This window comes from Phocoena phocoena, chromosome 1 (genome assembly GCF_963924675.1).
Source record: "Phocoena phocoena chromosome 1, mPhoPho1.1, whole genome shotgun sequence".
In the NCBI taxonomy this organism is placed as follows: domain Eukaryota; kingdom Metazoa; phylum Chordata; class Mammalia; order Artiodactyla; family Phocoenidae; genus Phocoena; species Phocoena phocoena.
In genome coordinates this window covers 16,938,325-16,956,612 of record NC_089219.1, presented here as the reverse complement: position 1 = coordinate 16,956,612, position 18,288 = coordinate 16,938,325, and the positions used below count along the sequence as shown (strand labels likewise).

General features: G+C 44.7%; 1 protein-coding gene across 1 annotated transcript; it reads right to left on the bottom strand.

The window, feature by feature from the left end:
* Positions 1-5,787: 5,787 nt before the first annotated feature.
* Positions 5,788-11,702, bottom strand: LOC136118819 (chymotrypsin-like elastase family member 3B). The gene is made up of 8 exons (XM_065872134.1): positions 11,650-11,702; positions 10,562-10,647; positions 9,452-9,549; positions 9,197-9,331; positions 7,903-8,039; positions 7,382-7,524; positions 6,577-6,729; positions 5,788-5,875 (listed from the first exon to the last, which is right to left on the bottom strand). Exons 1-8 carry the CDS (start codon positions 11,687-11,689, stop codon positions 5,858-5,860), a joined length of 810 nt encoding a protein of 269 aa, XP_065728206.1. The 5' UTR covers positions 11,690-11,702; the 3' UTR covers positions 5,788-5,857.
* Positions 11,703-18,288: the final 6,586 nt, after the last annotated feature.

Below are 18,288 nucleotides of genomic sequence, written 5' to 3'. Positions count from 1 at the left end.
TGAAGCAGGAATCGAGACACTCCTGGAGACTGCCGGCAGCTGAGTCAGCGCCCCACCCAGAGGAAAGAAACCAAAATAAGAGGGCTGGCTGGCTGGCTGCTGTTGGCTGTCAGTGGTCTGTATGGCTTCCCGTGGAGTCACTCCAGATGGACAGAGGGCGCAAGTCCGTTAGGTGTCTCCGTGTACCCAAAGAGAACCCCCCACCCCCCAGATAGTGAGCATGTGCCCGTGGAGCTTTGACAGTCTGTCCAAGGGGAGACCCCGTGTGCGTAGGAGGCGGAATCTTAGCCCTGTGTGTCTCTTCCAGACTTTCCAGTTGCCATGGTTAAGAACTGAAATTTAGAATTCTTACTAAGCTGGTTTGAGTCAAGGCACACAGGTTAAATAGCACAGCCTGTAAGAGAAGGTGCAGAGATGCGAACCAAGGCAGACTTCCCAATTCACTTTTATTTCTGAAGGGAAGGGACTTGGCCGTCCGTTCTCCTTCCAACTGGCCTATCCAAAATGGAATGGGCTACGAAATTAAGAGGGGCACCTCAGTGCCTCCTGCTGGGTTATCACCCCAGAGCCAATGTCCCTGGGGAAGGGAAAATGTGCCATTTGTCTTCACAGCCACCACTGGTCAGTAAACTCCTAGATGGCCAGGTACTCGAGTTGGTGGTTGGAGAGCCAGAGCTCCTTGCCATGGCTCTACCCCCACCTCCCCTAGCGACTGTGGGCCCTTCTCCCACTCACTCCTACAGTGCAGTCACCACCTTTACCTCCTCTTAGCCTTGGTTTCCCCATCTGTAAAATGAGGGCATTGAACTAGAGTAAGGACTTCCAATTGTCATTCCTCCCCTTCAGTTCTTTTTTTTTAAATCACATATCTATCCAGTCTTTTATTTAATCCATCTTATTTTTTATTTTGTTTTTGGCCACACCTCGACACGTGGGATCTCAGTTCCCCGACCAGGGATTGAACCCATGCCCCCTGCCGTGGAAGCACGGAGTCCTAACCACTGGACTGCCAGGGAAGTCCCCGCCCTGCCCTTCTAAAGGCACCCATCCCATTCCTTTATAGCCTGTTACCCTGTTTTTATTACCTGTTCATTATTCTATCTCATCCACTAGAAGCAGGGTCCACAAGGCCAAGGACCTTGACTGTCCTCTCACCATGCTTCCAACACATACAATTGAGCATGGGCTGGGGAAAAGTTCACTGAATGAATAAATGGGTAAGTGAATAAACAGAGAAGGCTTGGATTTTATGATAAAGCTAATCTGATAAAGACCAGCAGGGACATAGATATAGTTTAACAAAGTTAGGTTGGTTTATTAACTTGCTGCAGCCAGGGAGACAACACCCAGAGGAGCCAAACAAAGGAAGAAACAGGGTTATCATAGGGTTAGGGGGCAGGGTGGAATTTAGGTGGAAATGAAATGAAGCAGTGTTGATAGGCTCAAAGCAAACCTAACTGTGTGGAGAGGGGTTAACATTTGACTTGGGCTGAGAAGCGAACTCATGGTCTTGTTTGCTTGGACACCACAAAGTTAAGATCAATATAGAACTGCTGTGTCCAGAAACCCCTTATCTGAAGCTCTGCACCTGGGCTGGTAATCCAGGCTGCTTCTCTGTGTCAAATCTGGCTCCAACCCACCAGACAAGAGGGGAATGTTCTGTTCTCCCTGACATGATTTCAAAAAGTTTCTGACGGTCTCTGGTTTTAGGGAATGAGGTTTCTCAGTACTGTCTTTGGTGTTAATTGACAAAAGAAGGTTTGACAGCTTCATGTTTCACAGGAGTCCCTTGATGCCTCAATCACTTGGATGTGAGGGCCATCGAGTACTCCAGGGTTCCCATGGCAGTATGACCCCAGCTCCCTGGGCCCCATACTACTCTGGGCCTTCATTAGAACAATGAACCAAGTCTCCATCCATGCTTCCCGTCCAGACTAGAATCTCGAGGGTACGGCCCAAGTCAGACAGAATACCAGTAGCTGCTCAGTCCATGTCCATTGAATCTAAATGTTGATAAGTTTTCTTTCTTTTTAAACAATTTTTTTAAATTGTGGTATAGTTGATTTACAATATCGTGTTAATTTCAGGTGTACAGCACAGTGATTCATTTATACGTATATATGTATATATCTATTCTTTTTCGTATTCTTTTCCCTTATAGGTTATTACAAAATATTGAGTATAGTTCCCTGTGCTATACAGTAGGTCCTTGCTGACTATTTTATGTATAGTAGTGGGTATATGTTCATCCCAACCTCCTAATTTATCCTTCCCCCCACCTCCCTTTCCCCTTTGGTAACCATAAGTTTGTTTTCTATGTCTGTGTGATAGATTTTCTAAATGGAAAGAAAAAGAAGTAGATGGAAAAAAAAAAGTGGATGGAAGCATATCAAACTGATAGAAGCAGCTGTGTAAGAGAGGTGGGAACGGGGGTGATTTTTACAAGTCTTTCCCAAAGTGGAAGTTTCTAAAACATAACCAGTATGAATGTTCTGAAAAAAGAAAATATAATAGAATTGTTGACTCTTAAGATTTAAAAAGTGAATTTTTTTAAGGTGACCGTGTTTTTATTTTTGAATTAACAAAAAAAATTTTTTAGTTGAGGTAGAGTTGAAAAAAATGAATTATTGACACTTCAATGATTTTAAGATGAGAACTAAGTTGTTGACATTGTGGTTAAAAAAGAGCATTGCCACGCTGATCCTTTATCACTTTTATTTATTTATATTTAAATTTTTATTTATTTATTTATTTTTGGCTGCATTGGGTCTTCGTTTCTGCACGCGGGCTTTCTCTAGTTGTGGCGAGCAGGGGCTGCATTGTGGTGCGTGGGCTTCTCACTGTGGTGGCTTCTCTTGTTGCGGAGCACGGGCTCTAGGTGCGCGGACTTCAGTAGTTGTGGCACACGGGCTCAGTAGTTGTGGTACATGAGCTTAGTTGATCCGTGACGTGGGATCTTCCCGGACCAGGGCTCGAACCCGTGTCCCCTGCAATGGCAGGTGGATTCTTAACAACTGCGCCACCAGGGAAGCCCCCTTTGTCACTTTTAGAAGAGAATTGAAGTACTGACGTTGTGCATCTTCAAAAAGTGGATTGTTCTTCATGATTTAGAAAACAAAAACAAAAAATTGTTGGTGTTGATACTCTAATCATTACTCAAAAAATTAAATTATTGTCCAAATAGTTTTTAAAGGATTTGAATTGTCGATACTTGGAAATTTTAAAAAAGAAACTTGAATTATTCATTGAATTGTTAGCACTCTTAGGCAAGATGTCCTAACTCCCTGTTGACCATACATGAGGAGGGTGTCATAGAAGCTCTCAGCCTTCCCCTGAAGCTGGGTGGAGGACACTTGAGGGTCCATCGCCCAGCCACAGTGTGGAATTTTACATGTTTGGCTACCCCTTGTCCTAAAATTGTTTTGGAAAATTGTCTAAGGGCTCTTCCCTGACCCACTGGGAAGAAGTAGATACTGCAGTGCCCTGGGAGCGCCTGACAGTTGCATATGTCATTCAGCATTGTCTCCATACAAATGATTAACATGTCCTGGCTCCAGAATTTCTCCCATCCTCCTCCACTCTCCTGTGATGCAGAGGTCTCTGCTCTGCTGGACTCAGTTCCTTCCTTGCCCTCACTCTGGCCTTGGCAGACCGGTTCTTGGGCTTTTGTAGGAGCTGGAGTGGGGCTAAGGACTGGAGGAGAGGGTTTTGGAGGAAAGAGTTGAGATTCCAGGGGTGGTTTTAGGAGAAAAATGTGTGGCAGTTGTAGTGTGTGGAACCAGTGGATGGGAAAAGAAAAAAAGGGAATTTTAAGAGATACTGTTGATACAATCACTTTGGAGAGCAATTTGGCAATTGGTAAAGTCGAAAATGAGCACACTCTCCCAGTCAGCCATTCCACTTCTAGGAATATGCCCTAGAGCCACTCTCACATGTGCACCTGGAAATATGTCCAAGGATGTTCACTGAAGCACTATTTGTAATCAGAAAAAATTGGCCCTGCTCTAAATGTCCATCAGGAGGGGGAAAGGATAAATAACTAGTGTTCTTGGGCAATTGAATACTCTACAAAACTAGCAGCAATGAACTGGAGATAGATAAATCAGCATAAATAGACGTCAAAAACATTGGGTGAAAATATTGGGTGAAGGAAGCAAGTTGCAGAATAATCCATATGGCAAGAAGCCACGCATGTATTTTAAAAAACCAAAGCAATGCAATATATTGTTTATGGATATTTATATTTGCGATAAAAATATAATAGCATGGAGTGAAAGGATAAACACCAAACACCTTTTATCAGTCAGGATAGGTTAGGTCCATGCCAGTGTAACAAACACCCCAAATCTCGGCAGCTTGTAACAAGACTGTATTTCTTGCTTGTGCTGCATGTCCATCAGGGGGCAGCAGAGAGGCTGTGTTCCACATCTCGCTCTGGGACCAGGCTGACCTGGAGCCACCAGTTACTGAGGCAAAGGGAAATCGTCCTGTCTCTCAAATCTTCACCTTGGCCAGAGCAAGCCACATGGCCAAACTCAACTTCAAGAGGGAAGGTAACAGCTATCCTACTATGTGCCCCAAAGGAAAAGCAGTAATATTTGGTGGATAACCCCACACCCATGGTGGTGAAGACCCCTGGGAAGAGTACAAAGGGGCCTCCACCTGAACTGTAGTTATTTTAGAAAATATGAAGCAAAAATGTGAAATTTGTTCATTGTGGAGGGAGGCTATTTGGGTGTTTTGTTTATTATTCTCCAGGTTGTATCTTTTAAACTTTTCAACACTGGAAGCATAATTTTTTAAGGAAGGGAGCAATGGAACAACGTTAGTATTGAAAATTGTATACGTGTGTCCTTGTGGGGACCACGCTTCCTTTCATGGTATTCAGGAGAAACGTGAGTAAAAGAATTCGGTTGTTTTTATGTTGAGTTGGAGGCACGGCAGCAGTCTGTTGGACCTCAGCAACAGCCCACTGGGGTCCGACCTCGGTCTCCGCGTCGTGTGTGCATCTGTGTGTGCGTCTCCGCCCTGCAGCAAGGGCTCTCCCTGACCTTGTCCTGCTTAGCTCTGTTCTCTCAGCCCAGAGCTTTCAACAAAGAAGGTGCCTAGTAAATGCTTAATGAATGACTCTGATATGCTCATTTCTGTCTAAATAATTAGCCATTTCAGGGCAGAATCCACGTCGTCTTCCCCCTGTGAGCCCTCCTCAAGAAGAAGGAATGAATGCTTGTTGAATGAATGAATGACTGCAGTCCTCCTTCCCCAGCCCATCAATGGAAGCAGAAAATGCACAGCCCTGTCAATTGCAACAGGAGCCTCCCGAGGGGCTGGTAAGGACAGTATTCCTGTAGACTCTGCCATGCTTTTACGCCTGCATTGAAAAGCCAGTGATTGTGCACATGGCTGTACAACTTCCCAAGACTCACCGGTTTGGGTTTTTTTTGGTTTTGTTTTTGATGTTGATTTTTTGTTGTTGTTTTTTTTCTGCCACACCACGGGACATATCTTAGTTCCCCGACCCGTGCCCCCTGTGGTGGAATCACGGAGTCTTAACCACTGGACCACCAGGGAAGTCCCTCACCCAGTTTTAACCACAGAAAGTCCTGTGTCCCAGGAAAACTGTGATGGTCGGTCACTTGACAGCAACTCCCTTCTCTCTGGGCCTCATTTTTTCCTCATTCTCATATGAGAGGGTTGGTTCTCTTCTCATCTCTACATATCACATCTAAGATTTTAGGAACAGGCCAGAGGGGAAGAGGTGAATCAAAGAAGGAAGAAAGACTCAATTTGGAATTTTCTGAGAGATCTTTATTTTTCACAAAGAGAGTGAATGGGCACTGCCACCCCGGCCTTGGTTCTAGTGGCTTGCAATGGTCTGAAAAAAGAGAGGGGAAAAAGCAGAATAGTCTAGTCAGGAACACAACTTCTGACGCCATATGGAACTGAGTTCAACTCCCAACCATGTCACTCATTGGCTGTATGACCCTGGGAGAGTGACTTGAGCTCTCTGAGCCTCAGTTTTCTCATCTGTACAGTGGGGGTAATCATAGTACTTACCTCATGGGGGTTTTAAATTAAACTGTTAACTAAGGTGTCATCACAGTGCCTGGCATATGTTTAAGAGTCCATAAATGGTGGCTAAGACTATTGTCACGGACAGTATTAATCCTCCCTGACCACTCATTGCCAGATGAGGTTTGCATTCTCACTGGGGCCTGAGCCTCACCTATCACAGCTTCCACCACATTTCATCATTTTGCTCATTTAATCGTCTGTTCCCCACAAGCCACACATCACTCTATCCTCCATGACAAGAAAAGACCTGGACCAAAGGAGGTACTTCATATACACTTGTTGAAAAAAGGAAGTTCAGCAGTAGTTCAAAGCTCCACCCAGAAGCCCTCGAGATTCTTAGGGCCACACTGTAGCAGAAAACATCCTCAAACCCTTCTGGCATGTGCCCCACTCCCACTACTGACCTCCTAGGATCAGGATCTGCTGTTCTCACCCATCCCCCCAGCACCTCTGAGAAGAGCCAGCACCCGGAGCCCTCGCTGCTTGCCCTGTCCTGCTTACCTCCTCAATCCAGTCATTGAAGGCTGAGACTCGCGTGAACACTGTGGGCTTCTTGACGGTGTTGCAGCCAAAGGCAGAAACGAAGCTGGTCACGCCGTGGACCTGAAAGGAGCCATCTGCTGCCGGGCAGTTGAGGGGTCCTCCAGAGTCACCCTGGAATGGTTGGAGAGCAGTAGGGGACTGAGCTGTGTCTGAGCTTTAAGGAATTGGTTCAGACTTTGGGGATTTTGAGAAACCCTTCTATGACTTGACCTCTCTGAGCCTCCGTTTGCTCCTTTGTGATGGGGAATGATATATATCTTACAAGATTTTGTGACAATTAAATGAGGTGATAAGTATATGGTCTTAGCGCAGTGTTTGGTAGAGAGGAAGCAACCAATAAATGGTAGTTCTGATTCTTAGTACCACAGTTAGTTATTAATATTGTCATTCGTATTCACTTGTACAGTGACAGTATTGCTTAATTATAACTTCAGGACCCCAGATTTGAAGGTGACTTTAGAGATCATGGTGTCCATATCCCTTGCTGTACTGATGGGGATCCTGAGATCGAGGAAGGGACAGTAACTTGTCCCAGATCAAGTCGGTGTGTGAGCTGGGACTAGAGTCCAGAGACCAGAGCTGTGTGCCTGGGCCGCAGTGACTTCCTCCAAGTCCTGCCTGGCCTGGAGGCTTGAATGAGCCCAGCAGTCAAGATTCCTCCCTCTCCTCCCAGGCAGATAGCAGAAGTACCCTGGGCCCTGCACACCCAGCGGAGTGGCTGTAGCCCCGCACCACCTCGGGCAGACGAGAGCTGCCGACTCACATTGCACCCAGAGCGGATGTCCCCGCCGGCGCACACCATGGTCTTCTTCAAGGCCCTGCCCCACCAGTCCAACTTGGAGCAGTGCTCGTAGTCTACCACGGGCAGCAGGGCCTGCTGCAGCTTGTCCGGGAGCGGTCCACTGGCTGTGGAGATAGAGAGCATTGAGCAGGGGCTGTAGGGGTGCAGGGCTAGGGCTGGGATCTGGGAGTTGGGACTGGGAGCCCCAGAGTGGGACGGGGGGTTTGAGGAAAAGCCACTCTTCTAGTCTGATGGGAAGTCTCCTCCCACCAGGTTATGTGGTCCTGCCTGCTTTCTCCATCAGAACATCTCCAGCACCTGGCACGCAGAAGACAAAAAAATCTTCCATTGAACACATTCACGTTTGGGAGGGTGAGGGGAGAAGGCTGCCTCTGGAGGAGGAATGGAGGAAAAGTGCTCCTGATGTCGCCCTCAGCGCCCCGCCCCAGGCTCTGTCATCCTACCCACTGTCCCTATGGCTGGCTGGAGGGGTCAGCACGTACTGTAGAGACGGCCCCAGCCGCTGATGTAGCAGGGTGTCCCGTTGGGCAGGATGTCGCCGGCGGGAGGGAGGCTGGCGAGTTGGACCTTGTTTCCCAGCTGGGCGCTGTGCGAGAGCTTGATGAGGGCGATGTCATTGCTGGGGAGGAGGGAAGAGTCATGGGGAGCCTGGTCCTCCAGCCAGACCAAGCCCCCCCCCTCAGCTTTGCTTAGGATATTTGACCTCTGGGATGCGCCCGACGCCCCTTCTCCCTCCAGATCCCATGCGTTCCTACTGCTGAGCAACTTTAGGGAGCCCTCCAGGCCTCTTCAGCCCACGCCGACCCTCGGCCTTGGTAATTGTCCTCAGCTTTGACACCAGTGGTTCTCACGCATCAGCTGTGTCAGAATCACTGGAGGGCTTGTTAAAACACAAGTTGCTGGAGCCCATTCCAGAGTTTCTGATGCGGTGGGTCTGGGAGGCCCCAAGGGTTCACATTTCTAATGAGTTCCCAGGTGACGCTGCTGCTGCTGGCCTGGCGACCACACTTTGAGAACCACTGCTCTCTTCATCTGCCTGTTTGTCCCTCAAGTAATTGCATCTGGGTCTGATTTTCTCTCCACTCACCCCAGGAGCCCCTGAGGATGGGTCAAGGTCTTGACCATCATGGTCCCTCACTTCTGCATTGCACTTTCAGGGGTTTTGCACCCTTCTTTGATCCTCTCACCAGAAAAATGCTGAGCTACCCAGACATACAATTTTGCATATGCTTGAGAGGGTTAAGAAGCCCTGCTTTGTGTTCTCACCCAGTGATTTTCTCCTTGACCCTCATAACCACCCAGGAAGCCCAGAATGCCACCCTTGACAAGTGGTCAAACTGAGGCCCAAAGAAGGGCAATGACTTGCCCAAGCCGCACAGTGACTTGGTGCTGGAGCGTGACTCTCAGTCCAGTGCTCGTCCTTTAGCCCACAATGCCGGGCACGCAGGACGCTCTGGATGAATGCCCACTGAATGGAGGAACCCTTGGATTTGGGACAGGGGTGCCTGAGGAGTCCTGCGTTCTGAAGCCAACCAGCCGAGTGGCCTTGGGGGAGTTCCTGCCCCTCCCTGGGCCCTGCTCTCCCCTCGGTAGGGAGAGACGTTTGGTGTGGATTATCCTTAAAAGCTCTGTTGGCTCTGACCCTCAGCATGTGGGACCTGGGCTGAGGCTGCTGGCCCAGCTCTACTGTCCCTGGGAGTCTTCTCAGAATCAGTGTTGGGTCATAGATAGACCAGCAGAGGAGCCCCTGGGTCCCAGGCCTGAGAGTTCACTCACCCACAGGACACGCATTTGGAGTTCCAGAGTGGGTGCACGAAGAGGTCCCCAGCATTGACGGGGATCACCTGTTCGAAGCCCTCTTTCTCAGAGCGGTCATACTCGCCCAACACCACCTGGTAGGTCAGGGAGCTCCTGCTGGCGGAGGTGACATCAGTACAGGCCTGACTGGCCTCCCCCGTCCCCTCCCACAGTCCCCCACTGCCCCAGCCTGCCTGGGTCTCACGCAGGGAGGGGGCAAGTGAGAGAACTCACGAGATGCAGTGGCCCGCTGTCATGACCCAGTCAGGGGCAATCAGGCTGCCTCCACAAGTGTGGTAGAAGGTCCCGTTCTTTTTATACTGCAGGGAGACCTGGTGGCAAGGGAAGGAGGAGCCTGAGTGGTCTGGGCCCCACAACGAGGGCTGCTACCCATGGCTGTATAGGTTGTGCACTGCACAGCTCTAGAGAGAATCATTCACACAGGATGGCACCTCTGGAAATGTGCAGTGCCTAGCCCACACAACTGTACCACCCATGGCTGCTTTCATGCTACAGTGGCAGAATTAAGTCATTGCAACAGAAACCACATGGCTGACAAAGGCTAAAGTATTTACTCTCTCGTCTTTTACAGAACAAGTTAGCTGACCCCTGTTGTAGACCAGTGCCATCCGTAGAACTTTCTGTGATGATGGAAATGTTCAGTATGGTCCAGTATGGTAGCCACTAGCCACATGTGGTTATTGAGAATTTAAAATGTGGTTAGCATTGAGCAACTGAATTTTTAATATTACTTAATTTAAATTTAGGCCTATGTGGGAAAAGAATCTAAAAAAAGAGTGGCATATGTATATGTATAACTGATTCACTCTGCTGTATACCTGAAACTAACACAAATAAATCGACTACTGTCCAATAAAAATTAAATAAATAAATGTAGATAGCCACATGTGGCTAGTGGCTACTGTGTTAGTGCAATGAGTCTAGTCCTCTGTGCTCCCTTCACTGACCTCTATAAAGCCCTTCTTCCCTTTATTGCTCCAGACCTTATAGCCCTGTTGTATAGTTTGAGGGGTCTAGAAATGAGTCCCCCCAATCTCACTCCTTAAACATCACGCTGAACTTCCACCATTAATGCACCAACCCTTGGGTCAAACACTGCCCTCTCCCCAGAGTCTACTTTTAACTTGCAAACAGCCCAGTGAGGGTTACAGATTAAATGGGCAAAACTTCCATATGAAGTAGATCGTCCCAGGGTTTCCTGGCCTTTGGAGACTGAGGTGAAAACTGGAAACAGCACAATGAGGTCCAGAATGAATATCCTGCAATCAGAGCGTGGGGTGCAGAGCCCATGGTGGGAAATAGTGCAGCTGGTATTGCTCTTACCTGCCAGGGCCAGCTGTAGGGGACCGCATCCTCACCATTGACAACGCGGGAGGAGAGGCTGTAGGAAGTCTGGCCAAAGCCCGAGGCTAGAGGGTAGAGTAGAAGCGTCAATCAGCTAGAGGGTCCCCCAAAGCAAAGAAGAGGTCTGGGTCCCAGTCCTAGCTATGGCACAAACAGGCTGTGAGATGCCATACAACTCCTTCCCCTATCTGAACCTCAGTAACCACATATGAACAAGGAGCATTTGGACTACAGCAGGGATTTCTGGACTCCCAGGAGTCTAGGGAGAGAGATGAACATGTGGCTTCCTTTCATGGCAGGAATGAAGGAGTTGCACTTAGAACCGTGCCTGGTACCCAATGAGCCCTTGAGAAGTGATAGCTATTGTCGTGAAGAGTGGTGGCTTTGGAGTAAGACTGCCTGGATTCAAAGTGCAGCTCTGCCCCTGGTTCTAGGATTGGCTACTTTACTTCTCTGAGGGTCAGTTTCTCTACCTGTAAAATGGGGATAATAGTAGTACTGACCTTAAGGGGACTGTTGTGAGGGTTACATGAGATAATATACGAAAAAATCCTTAGCGTTCCGCCTGGCATATAGTAAGCACTCAGTAAACATTATCTGTTACCATTCATTATTGCCAGTCAAGAGATGCTGCTTGGAGGAGGTAGCCCTGAGCTGTAATGTAATATGGCAGAGAGTCCAGGAAAAGGCTAGACCACAGGATATGGAGTGCAGTAGGGGGAGTGTGAGAGGAGAGTTGGAGGGTTAAGCAGAGGAACAGAAATTCCAACCCAAGCAGTCTAACCACAGACCCCAAAGTCTTTCCCACTAGACTTTGTTTACCACCCACGTCGAGGACTCCCACCACAGACCTTTGGGTCCCCCAGTCTTCCCCCTGAGCTGGTCTATCACCCACAGCTTCCCCTCTATTCTCCTGCTCCAGCACCAAGCTGAAAACCTCCACAATCATGCCCCAGATACAAGCTGGGACCTCTCCTATGGAACCAGGTATTGGGTTTGCGAGACTCAGGGTGGGTTGGTAGATTTCAAGGGCTCCTGGCACAGGGCAGCACAGGCTGGGGTCTTACCAAGGGCCACAAATAGGAGAAAACTCAGCAGCCGGAGCATCGTGAGTTTTGAGATGGTAGGAAAGAGATCCATAGCCTGAGGCTTTAATATAGGGCAGAAGACAGGTGAGGAGGGTCAGACTGGGCCCCATTCCCGGAACAGGTGGTAGAACACCAGGTCTCCCATGGTCCAAGGCTACAGCCCCCACCCACTGCAGATGGGGGAGAGTCAGCCAACAACAGGATCCAGGGTTCCCTGCAATGTGTGGCTGCACAGGTGGCACTGAATGGCAAGCTGATAGCAGGGGAAGGGGCAGGAAAGTTCACATCAGAACAAGACAGCCTCTTCCAGGAACAAACATAGGCTCTGGGACTGGTCACACCTGGGTTCAAATCCTGGCTCTGACATCTCCAAGCTTTGCATCCTGGGACACATTGCTTAACCTCTCTGATCTTCAGGTTTCTGTCCTCTAACATAGGGTTAATATTAGTATCCACCTCAATTAAAAACATTTTTTGTTGAGGACTTTATCAGGATGTTTTTGGGGATGCAGCCATGAACAAGAATGGTCCCTGGGGCTTCCCTGGTGGCGCAGTGGTTGAGAGTCCACCTGCCAATGCAGGGGACACGGGTTCATGCCCCGGTCTCCCACATGCTGTGGAGCGGCTGGGCCCATGAGCCATGGCCGCTGAGCCTGCGCGTCCTGCTCCGCAACAGGAGAGGCCACAACAGCGAGAGGCCCACATACCGCAAAAAAAAAAAAGAATGGTCCCAGCTTGGGAATTCCCCGGTGGTCCAATGGTTAGGACTCCACACTTTCACTGCTGAGGGCACGGGTTCGATTCCTGGTCCGGGAACTAAGGTCCCCACAAGCCAGGCGGGGCGGCCAAAAAAAACCAAATAGAGCATTATAAAATTCCTCTGTGGATATCATCCCTATGACATTCCTTTGCTTTCATTAGCGATTTCCACATGCATATGTATTCCCAAACAATACATTGGGTTTTCCTCTACTGGCCCTTTGTATAAGAAGAATCACACAGTGATTATCCTTTTGTGATCTAATTTTTATTTTGTGTTCAATATTGGTTTCTGAGACTCGTCCATTTGCAGTTGATTTATTTTTACTCTTACTAGTCCATACTTTAGATACGTCAAAATCTATCCACTCTATTGTTAATGGATATTTGAGTGTTTCTAACACTTTGCTGTTATGGAAATAGTTCACAAGTATCTGTTCTATCCTTGGACAAGAATTAATGCACTATAGGGTATGTGCTTGTACAGCTAAGCTGGGTAATGACAGTATCGAATATTCCCATCAACATGAAATGAAGGTTCCTATTATTCCACATCTGAGCCAACCTTTTTATTTCTGTTTTCCAATGTTTGCCCAATTGTGAGGCATGGAAGGGTGTTTCATTGTGATTTTAATTTGCATTTAATTGATCACAAATGAGATTGAGTATCTTTTCAAATGTTTGTCGGTCATCCATATTTCATCTTCCATGAAATGCCTGTTTAAGTCTTTTTGGCATCCTCTATTTTTTAAAAAATTATTCAATTTATTTAAACAAAACCAAGAAACTGTTCACCCATTTCTCCCCCCGTCTGCCTCTTGCAACTACTAAATTGTTCTCTGTATCTACAAGCTTGTTTTGGTTCTTTTTTAGATTCCACATATCGGAGAGATCATACAGTATATGTCTTTCTCTCTGTTTGACTTATTTCACTTAGCATAATACCCTAGAGGTCCATTTATGTTGTCACAAATGGCAATGGCAAGGTTTCATTCTTTTTTTTTTAATGGCTGAATCTCACACACACACACACACACACACTCACACACACACACACACACAATCCATTCACCCTTCAATGGACACCTGGGTTATTTCCATATCTTGGCTATTGTAAATAATGCTGCAATGGGGAGTTCCCTGGTAGCCTAGTGGTTAGGATTACGGGCTTTCACTGCTATGGCCTGGGTTCAATCCCTGGTCAGGGAACTGAGATCCCGCAAGCTGCGTGGCACGGCTGAAAAAAAAAATGCTGCAGTGAACATGGGGGTGCATATATCTTTTCAAATTAGTGTTTTAGTTTTCTTCGGATAAATATCCCGAAGTGGAATTGCTGGATCATAGGATAACCCTATTTTTAATTTTTCGAGGAACTTTCGTACTGTTTTCAATAGTGGTTGCACCAATTTGCATTCCCACCAACAGTGCACAGGGGTTTCCTTTTCTCTGTATTCTTGCCAACACTTGTTACTTCTTAATTTTTTGATAATAGCCATTCTAACAGATGTGAGGTGATACCTTATTGTGGTTTTGATTTGCAGTTCCCTGCTGATTAATGATGTTGAGCATCTTTTCATGTACCTGATGATCATCTGTATGTCTTCTTTGGAAGAATGTCTGTTCAGAGCTTCTGCCCATTTTTAAATTGGATTGTTTGGTTTTTTGCTATTGAGTTGTATGAGCTCTTCGTATTTTGGATATCAGCCCCTTATCAGACATATGATTTGCAATTATTTTCTCCCGTTCAGTAGGTTGCCTTTTCATTTTGTTGATGGTTTCCTTTGCTATGCAGAAGCTTTTTAGTTTGATATAGTCCCACTTTATTTTTGCTTTTGTTGCTTTTGCTTTTGGTGTCAGATTCAAAAAATCATCAGTAAGACCTATGTCAAGGAAATAACTGCTTATGTTTTCTTCTAGGCATTTTATGGTTTCAGGTCTTATGTTCAAGTCTTTAATCCATTTTGAGTTAATTTTTGTGTATGGTATAAAAGAGTGGTCCAGTTTCATTCTTTTGCATGTGGCTCTCCAATTTTCCCAGCACCATTAATTGAAGAGGCTCTCTTTTTCCCCATTGTATATATTTTTGGCCCCTTTGTTGTAAATCAATTGACAATGTATGCATAGGTTTATTTCTGGACTCTCTATTCTGTTCCACTGATCTACGTTTCTATGTTTATGCCAATACCATACCGTTTTAAGCACTACAGCTTTGTAATACAGTTTGAAATCAGGCAGCATAATGCCTCCAGCTTTATACTTCTTTCTCAAAATTGATTTGGCTGTTTGTGGTCTTTTGTGTTTTCATACTAATTTTAGGACTGTTTGTTCTATCTCTGTGAAAAATACCATTGGAATTTTGATAAGGATTGCACTGAATCTGTAGATTTCTTTGGGTAGTATGGACATTTTAACACTATTAATTCTTCCAATCCATGAGCATGACTCTTTTTGCATTTATTTGTGTCTTCCTCAATTTCTATCTTTTTTTTCTGGCCACACCATGTGGCATGTGGGATCTTAGTTTATTAACCAGGGGTCGATCCTGCACCCCCTGCATTGGAAGCAGAGTCTTTTTTTTTTTTTAACATCTTTATTGAAGTATAATTGCTTTACAATGTTGTGTTAGTTTCTGCTGTATAACAAAGTGAATCAGCTATAGATATACATATATCCCCATATCCCCTCCCTCTTGGAAGTGCAGAGTCTAAACCACTGGATCACCAGGGAAGTTCCCCATGTCTTCTTCAGTTTCTTTCATTAATGTCTTGTAGTTTTCAATACACAGGTCTTTAACCGGTTAAATTTATTCCTAGGTATTTTATTCTTTTTGATGAAATTGTAAACGGAACTGTTTTCTTAGTTTATCTTTCTGATAGTGTGTTATTAGTGTAAAGAAATGAAACAGATTTTTGTTTATTGATTTTGTATCCTACAACTTTACTGAATTCAGTTATTAATTCTAGCAGTCTTTTGATGGAGTCTTTAGGATTTTCTATATATGATATCATGTCATCTGCAAATAGTGACATTTTACTTCTTCCTTTCCAATTTGGATGCATTTTATTTCTTTTTCTTGACTAATTGCTCTGTCTAGAACTTCCAGTTCTAAGTCAAATAAAAGTGGTGAGAGTGGACAACCTTGTCTTGTTCCTGATCTTAGAAGAAAAGCTTTTGGCTTTCACTGTTGAGTATAATGTTAGCTGTGGGCTTGTCACATATGGCCTTTACTATGTTGAGGTTTGTCTGCTCTATATTCGTTTTGTTGAGAGCTTTTTAAAAAAATAATAAATGAGTGTTGAATATTGTCAAACACTTTTTCTGTGTCTATTGAGATGATCATATGATTTTAATCCTTCATTTTGTTAATGTGGTATATCATATGACTGATTTGTGGATGTTGAACCATCCTTGCATCTCTGGAATAAATCCCACTTGATCATGGTATACGATCAATCCTTTTAATGTACTGTTGAATTCAATTTGTTAATATTTTGTTTAGGATTTTTGCATCTATATTCAACAGGGATATTGGCTTACAGTTTTTGGTTTTTTTGTGGTGTCCTTTTCTGCTTTTGTTATCAGGGGAATGCTGGCTTTATAAAATGTGTTTGGAAGAGTTTCCCCTCTTCTATTTTTTGGAATAGTTTGAGAAGGATAGGTATTAATTCTTCTTTGACTGTTTGGTAGAAATCATCTGTGAAGCTGTCTGATCCTGGACTTCTGTTTGTTGGGAAGTTTTCAATTACGGATTCAATCCCCTTGCGAGTAACTGGTTTGTTCAGATTTTCTGTTTCATCATGATTCAGTCTTGTTAGTTTGTATATTTCTAGGAATTTATCCATTTCTTCTAGGTTGTCCAATTCGTTGGCATATAATTGCTCATAGTTGTCTCTTATGAGCCTTTGTATTTCTTTGGTATCAGTTGTAATATCTCCTCTTTCATTTCTGATTTTGAGTCCTCTCTCTTTTTTTCTTGATGAGTCTAGCCGAAGGTTTGCAATTTTGTTCATCTTTTTAAAGAAACGACTCTTAGTTTCAATTATCTTTTCTATTGTTTTTTTAGTCTCTATTTCATTTATTTCTGCTCTAATCTTTGTTATTTCCTTCCTTCTACTAACTTTGGGCCACAATTTTTCTTCTTTTTGTAGTTCCTTGAGGTGTAAAGTTAGTTGTTTATTTGAGACTTTTCTTGTTTCTTGAGGTAAGCATTTATTGCTTGAACCGCCCCCTTAGAACTGCTTTTGCTGCATCTCATAAATTTTGATATGTTACATTTCTATTTTTATTTGTCTCAAGGTATGTTTTAGTTTCTCTTTTGATTTCTTCCTTGACCCATTGGTTGTTCAGTAGCATGTTGTTTAATCTCTCATATTTGTGAATTTTCCAGTTTCTTCATGTAATTAATTTGTAGTTTCATACAACTGTGGTCAGAAAAAGATGCTTGATATTATTTCAATTCTCTTAAATTTATTAAGACTTGTTTATGGCCTAATGTATGATATATCTTGGAAAATGTTCCATGTGCACTTGAGAAGAATGTGTGTTCTGTTGCTTTTGGATGGAATGTTATGTAAATATCTGTTAAATCAATCTGGTCTAACATGTCATTTGGTCATTTTAGACCAAAGTTTCCTAATTGGTTTTCTGTCTGGATGATCTATCCATTGATGTAAGTGGGGTATTAAAGTCCCTTACAATTATTGTACATCTATCTATTTCTCTCTTTAGGTCTGTTAATATTTGCTCTATATATTTAGGTACCCCTATGTTTGGTGCATAAGTATTTACATGTTATATCCTATTGTTGGATTGACTCCTTTATCATTGTGTAACCTCTTCTTTATCTCTTATTACAGTCTTTGTTTTAAAGTTTATTTTTTCTGACATAAATATAGCTACTCCGGCTTTCTTTTGGTTTCCATTTGCATGGAATATCTTTTTCCATCCATTCACTTTCAGTCTGTGTGTGTCCTTACATATAAAGTGTCTCTTGTAAGCAACATAAAGACGGGTCTTGTTTTTTTTATCCATTCACCAGCTTTATGTCTTTTGATTAGAGAATTTAGTGCATTTACATTTAAAGTAATTATTGCTACATATGTACTTATTGCCACTTTGTTATTTGTTTTCTAGTTGTTTTTGTAGTTTCTGTTCCTTTCTTCTTCTCTAGCTCTCTTTTTTTGCGGTTTGATGACTTTCTTCAGTGGTATGCTCATATACCTTTCTCTTTATCTTCTGTTTATTTACTATAGGTTTTTGCTTTTGGACACCATGAGGCTTACATATAAAAACTTAAATCTGTAACTGTCTATTTTAAGTTGATAACAACTTAGTTTTGATCCCATTCTAAAGCTCACCATTTTTACTGGCAGCAGCTGGAACTTTTGAGATGATAGGAAAGAGACATATATCCTGAGGCTCTACTATAGGGCAGAAGATAGGTGAGAGGGGTACAGACTGGGCCCCATTCCCAGAACAGGTGGTAGAACACTAGGTCTCCCATGGTCCAAAGCCACACCCCCCGCCCACTGCAGATGGGGGAGAGACAGCCAACAACAGGTCCCAGAGTTTCCTCCAACGTGTGGCTGCACGGGTGACATTGAATGGCAAGCTGATAACAGGGGAGGGGGAAGGAAAGTTCACATCAGAACAAGCCAGCAGCTTCCAGGAACAAACATGGGCTCTGGGACTGGTCACACCTTGGTTCAAATCCTGGCTCTGCCACTTCCAAGCTCTGCATCCTTGGGCACATGGCTTAACTTCTCTGAGTTTCAAGTTTCTCACCTCTAACATAGGATTAATATTAGTTGGGGACTTCCCTGGTGGCAAAGTGGTTAAGAATCCACCTGCCAATGCCAG

Coding starts and splice junctions, on each gene's coding strand:
- LOC136118819 (XM_065872134.1), bottom strand. CDS start 11,689: ATGCTCCGGCTGCTGAGTTTTCTCCTATTTGTGGCCCTTG. Junction 10,648..11,649: donor TCTCCTATTTGTGGCCCTTG/GTAAGACCCCAG, acceptor TCTACCCTCTAG/CCTCGGGCTTTGGCCAGACT. Junction 8,040..9,196: donor TCCAAATGCGTGTCCTGTGG/GTGAGTGAACTC, acceptor CCTCCTCCCCAG/CAATGACATCGCCCTCATCA.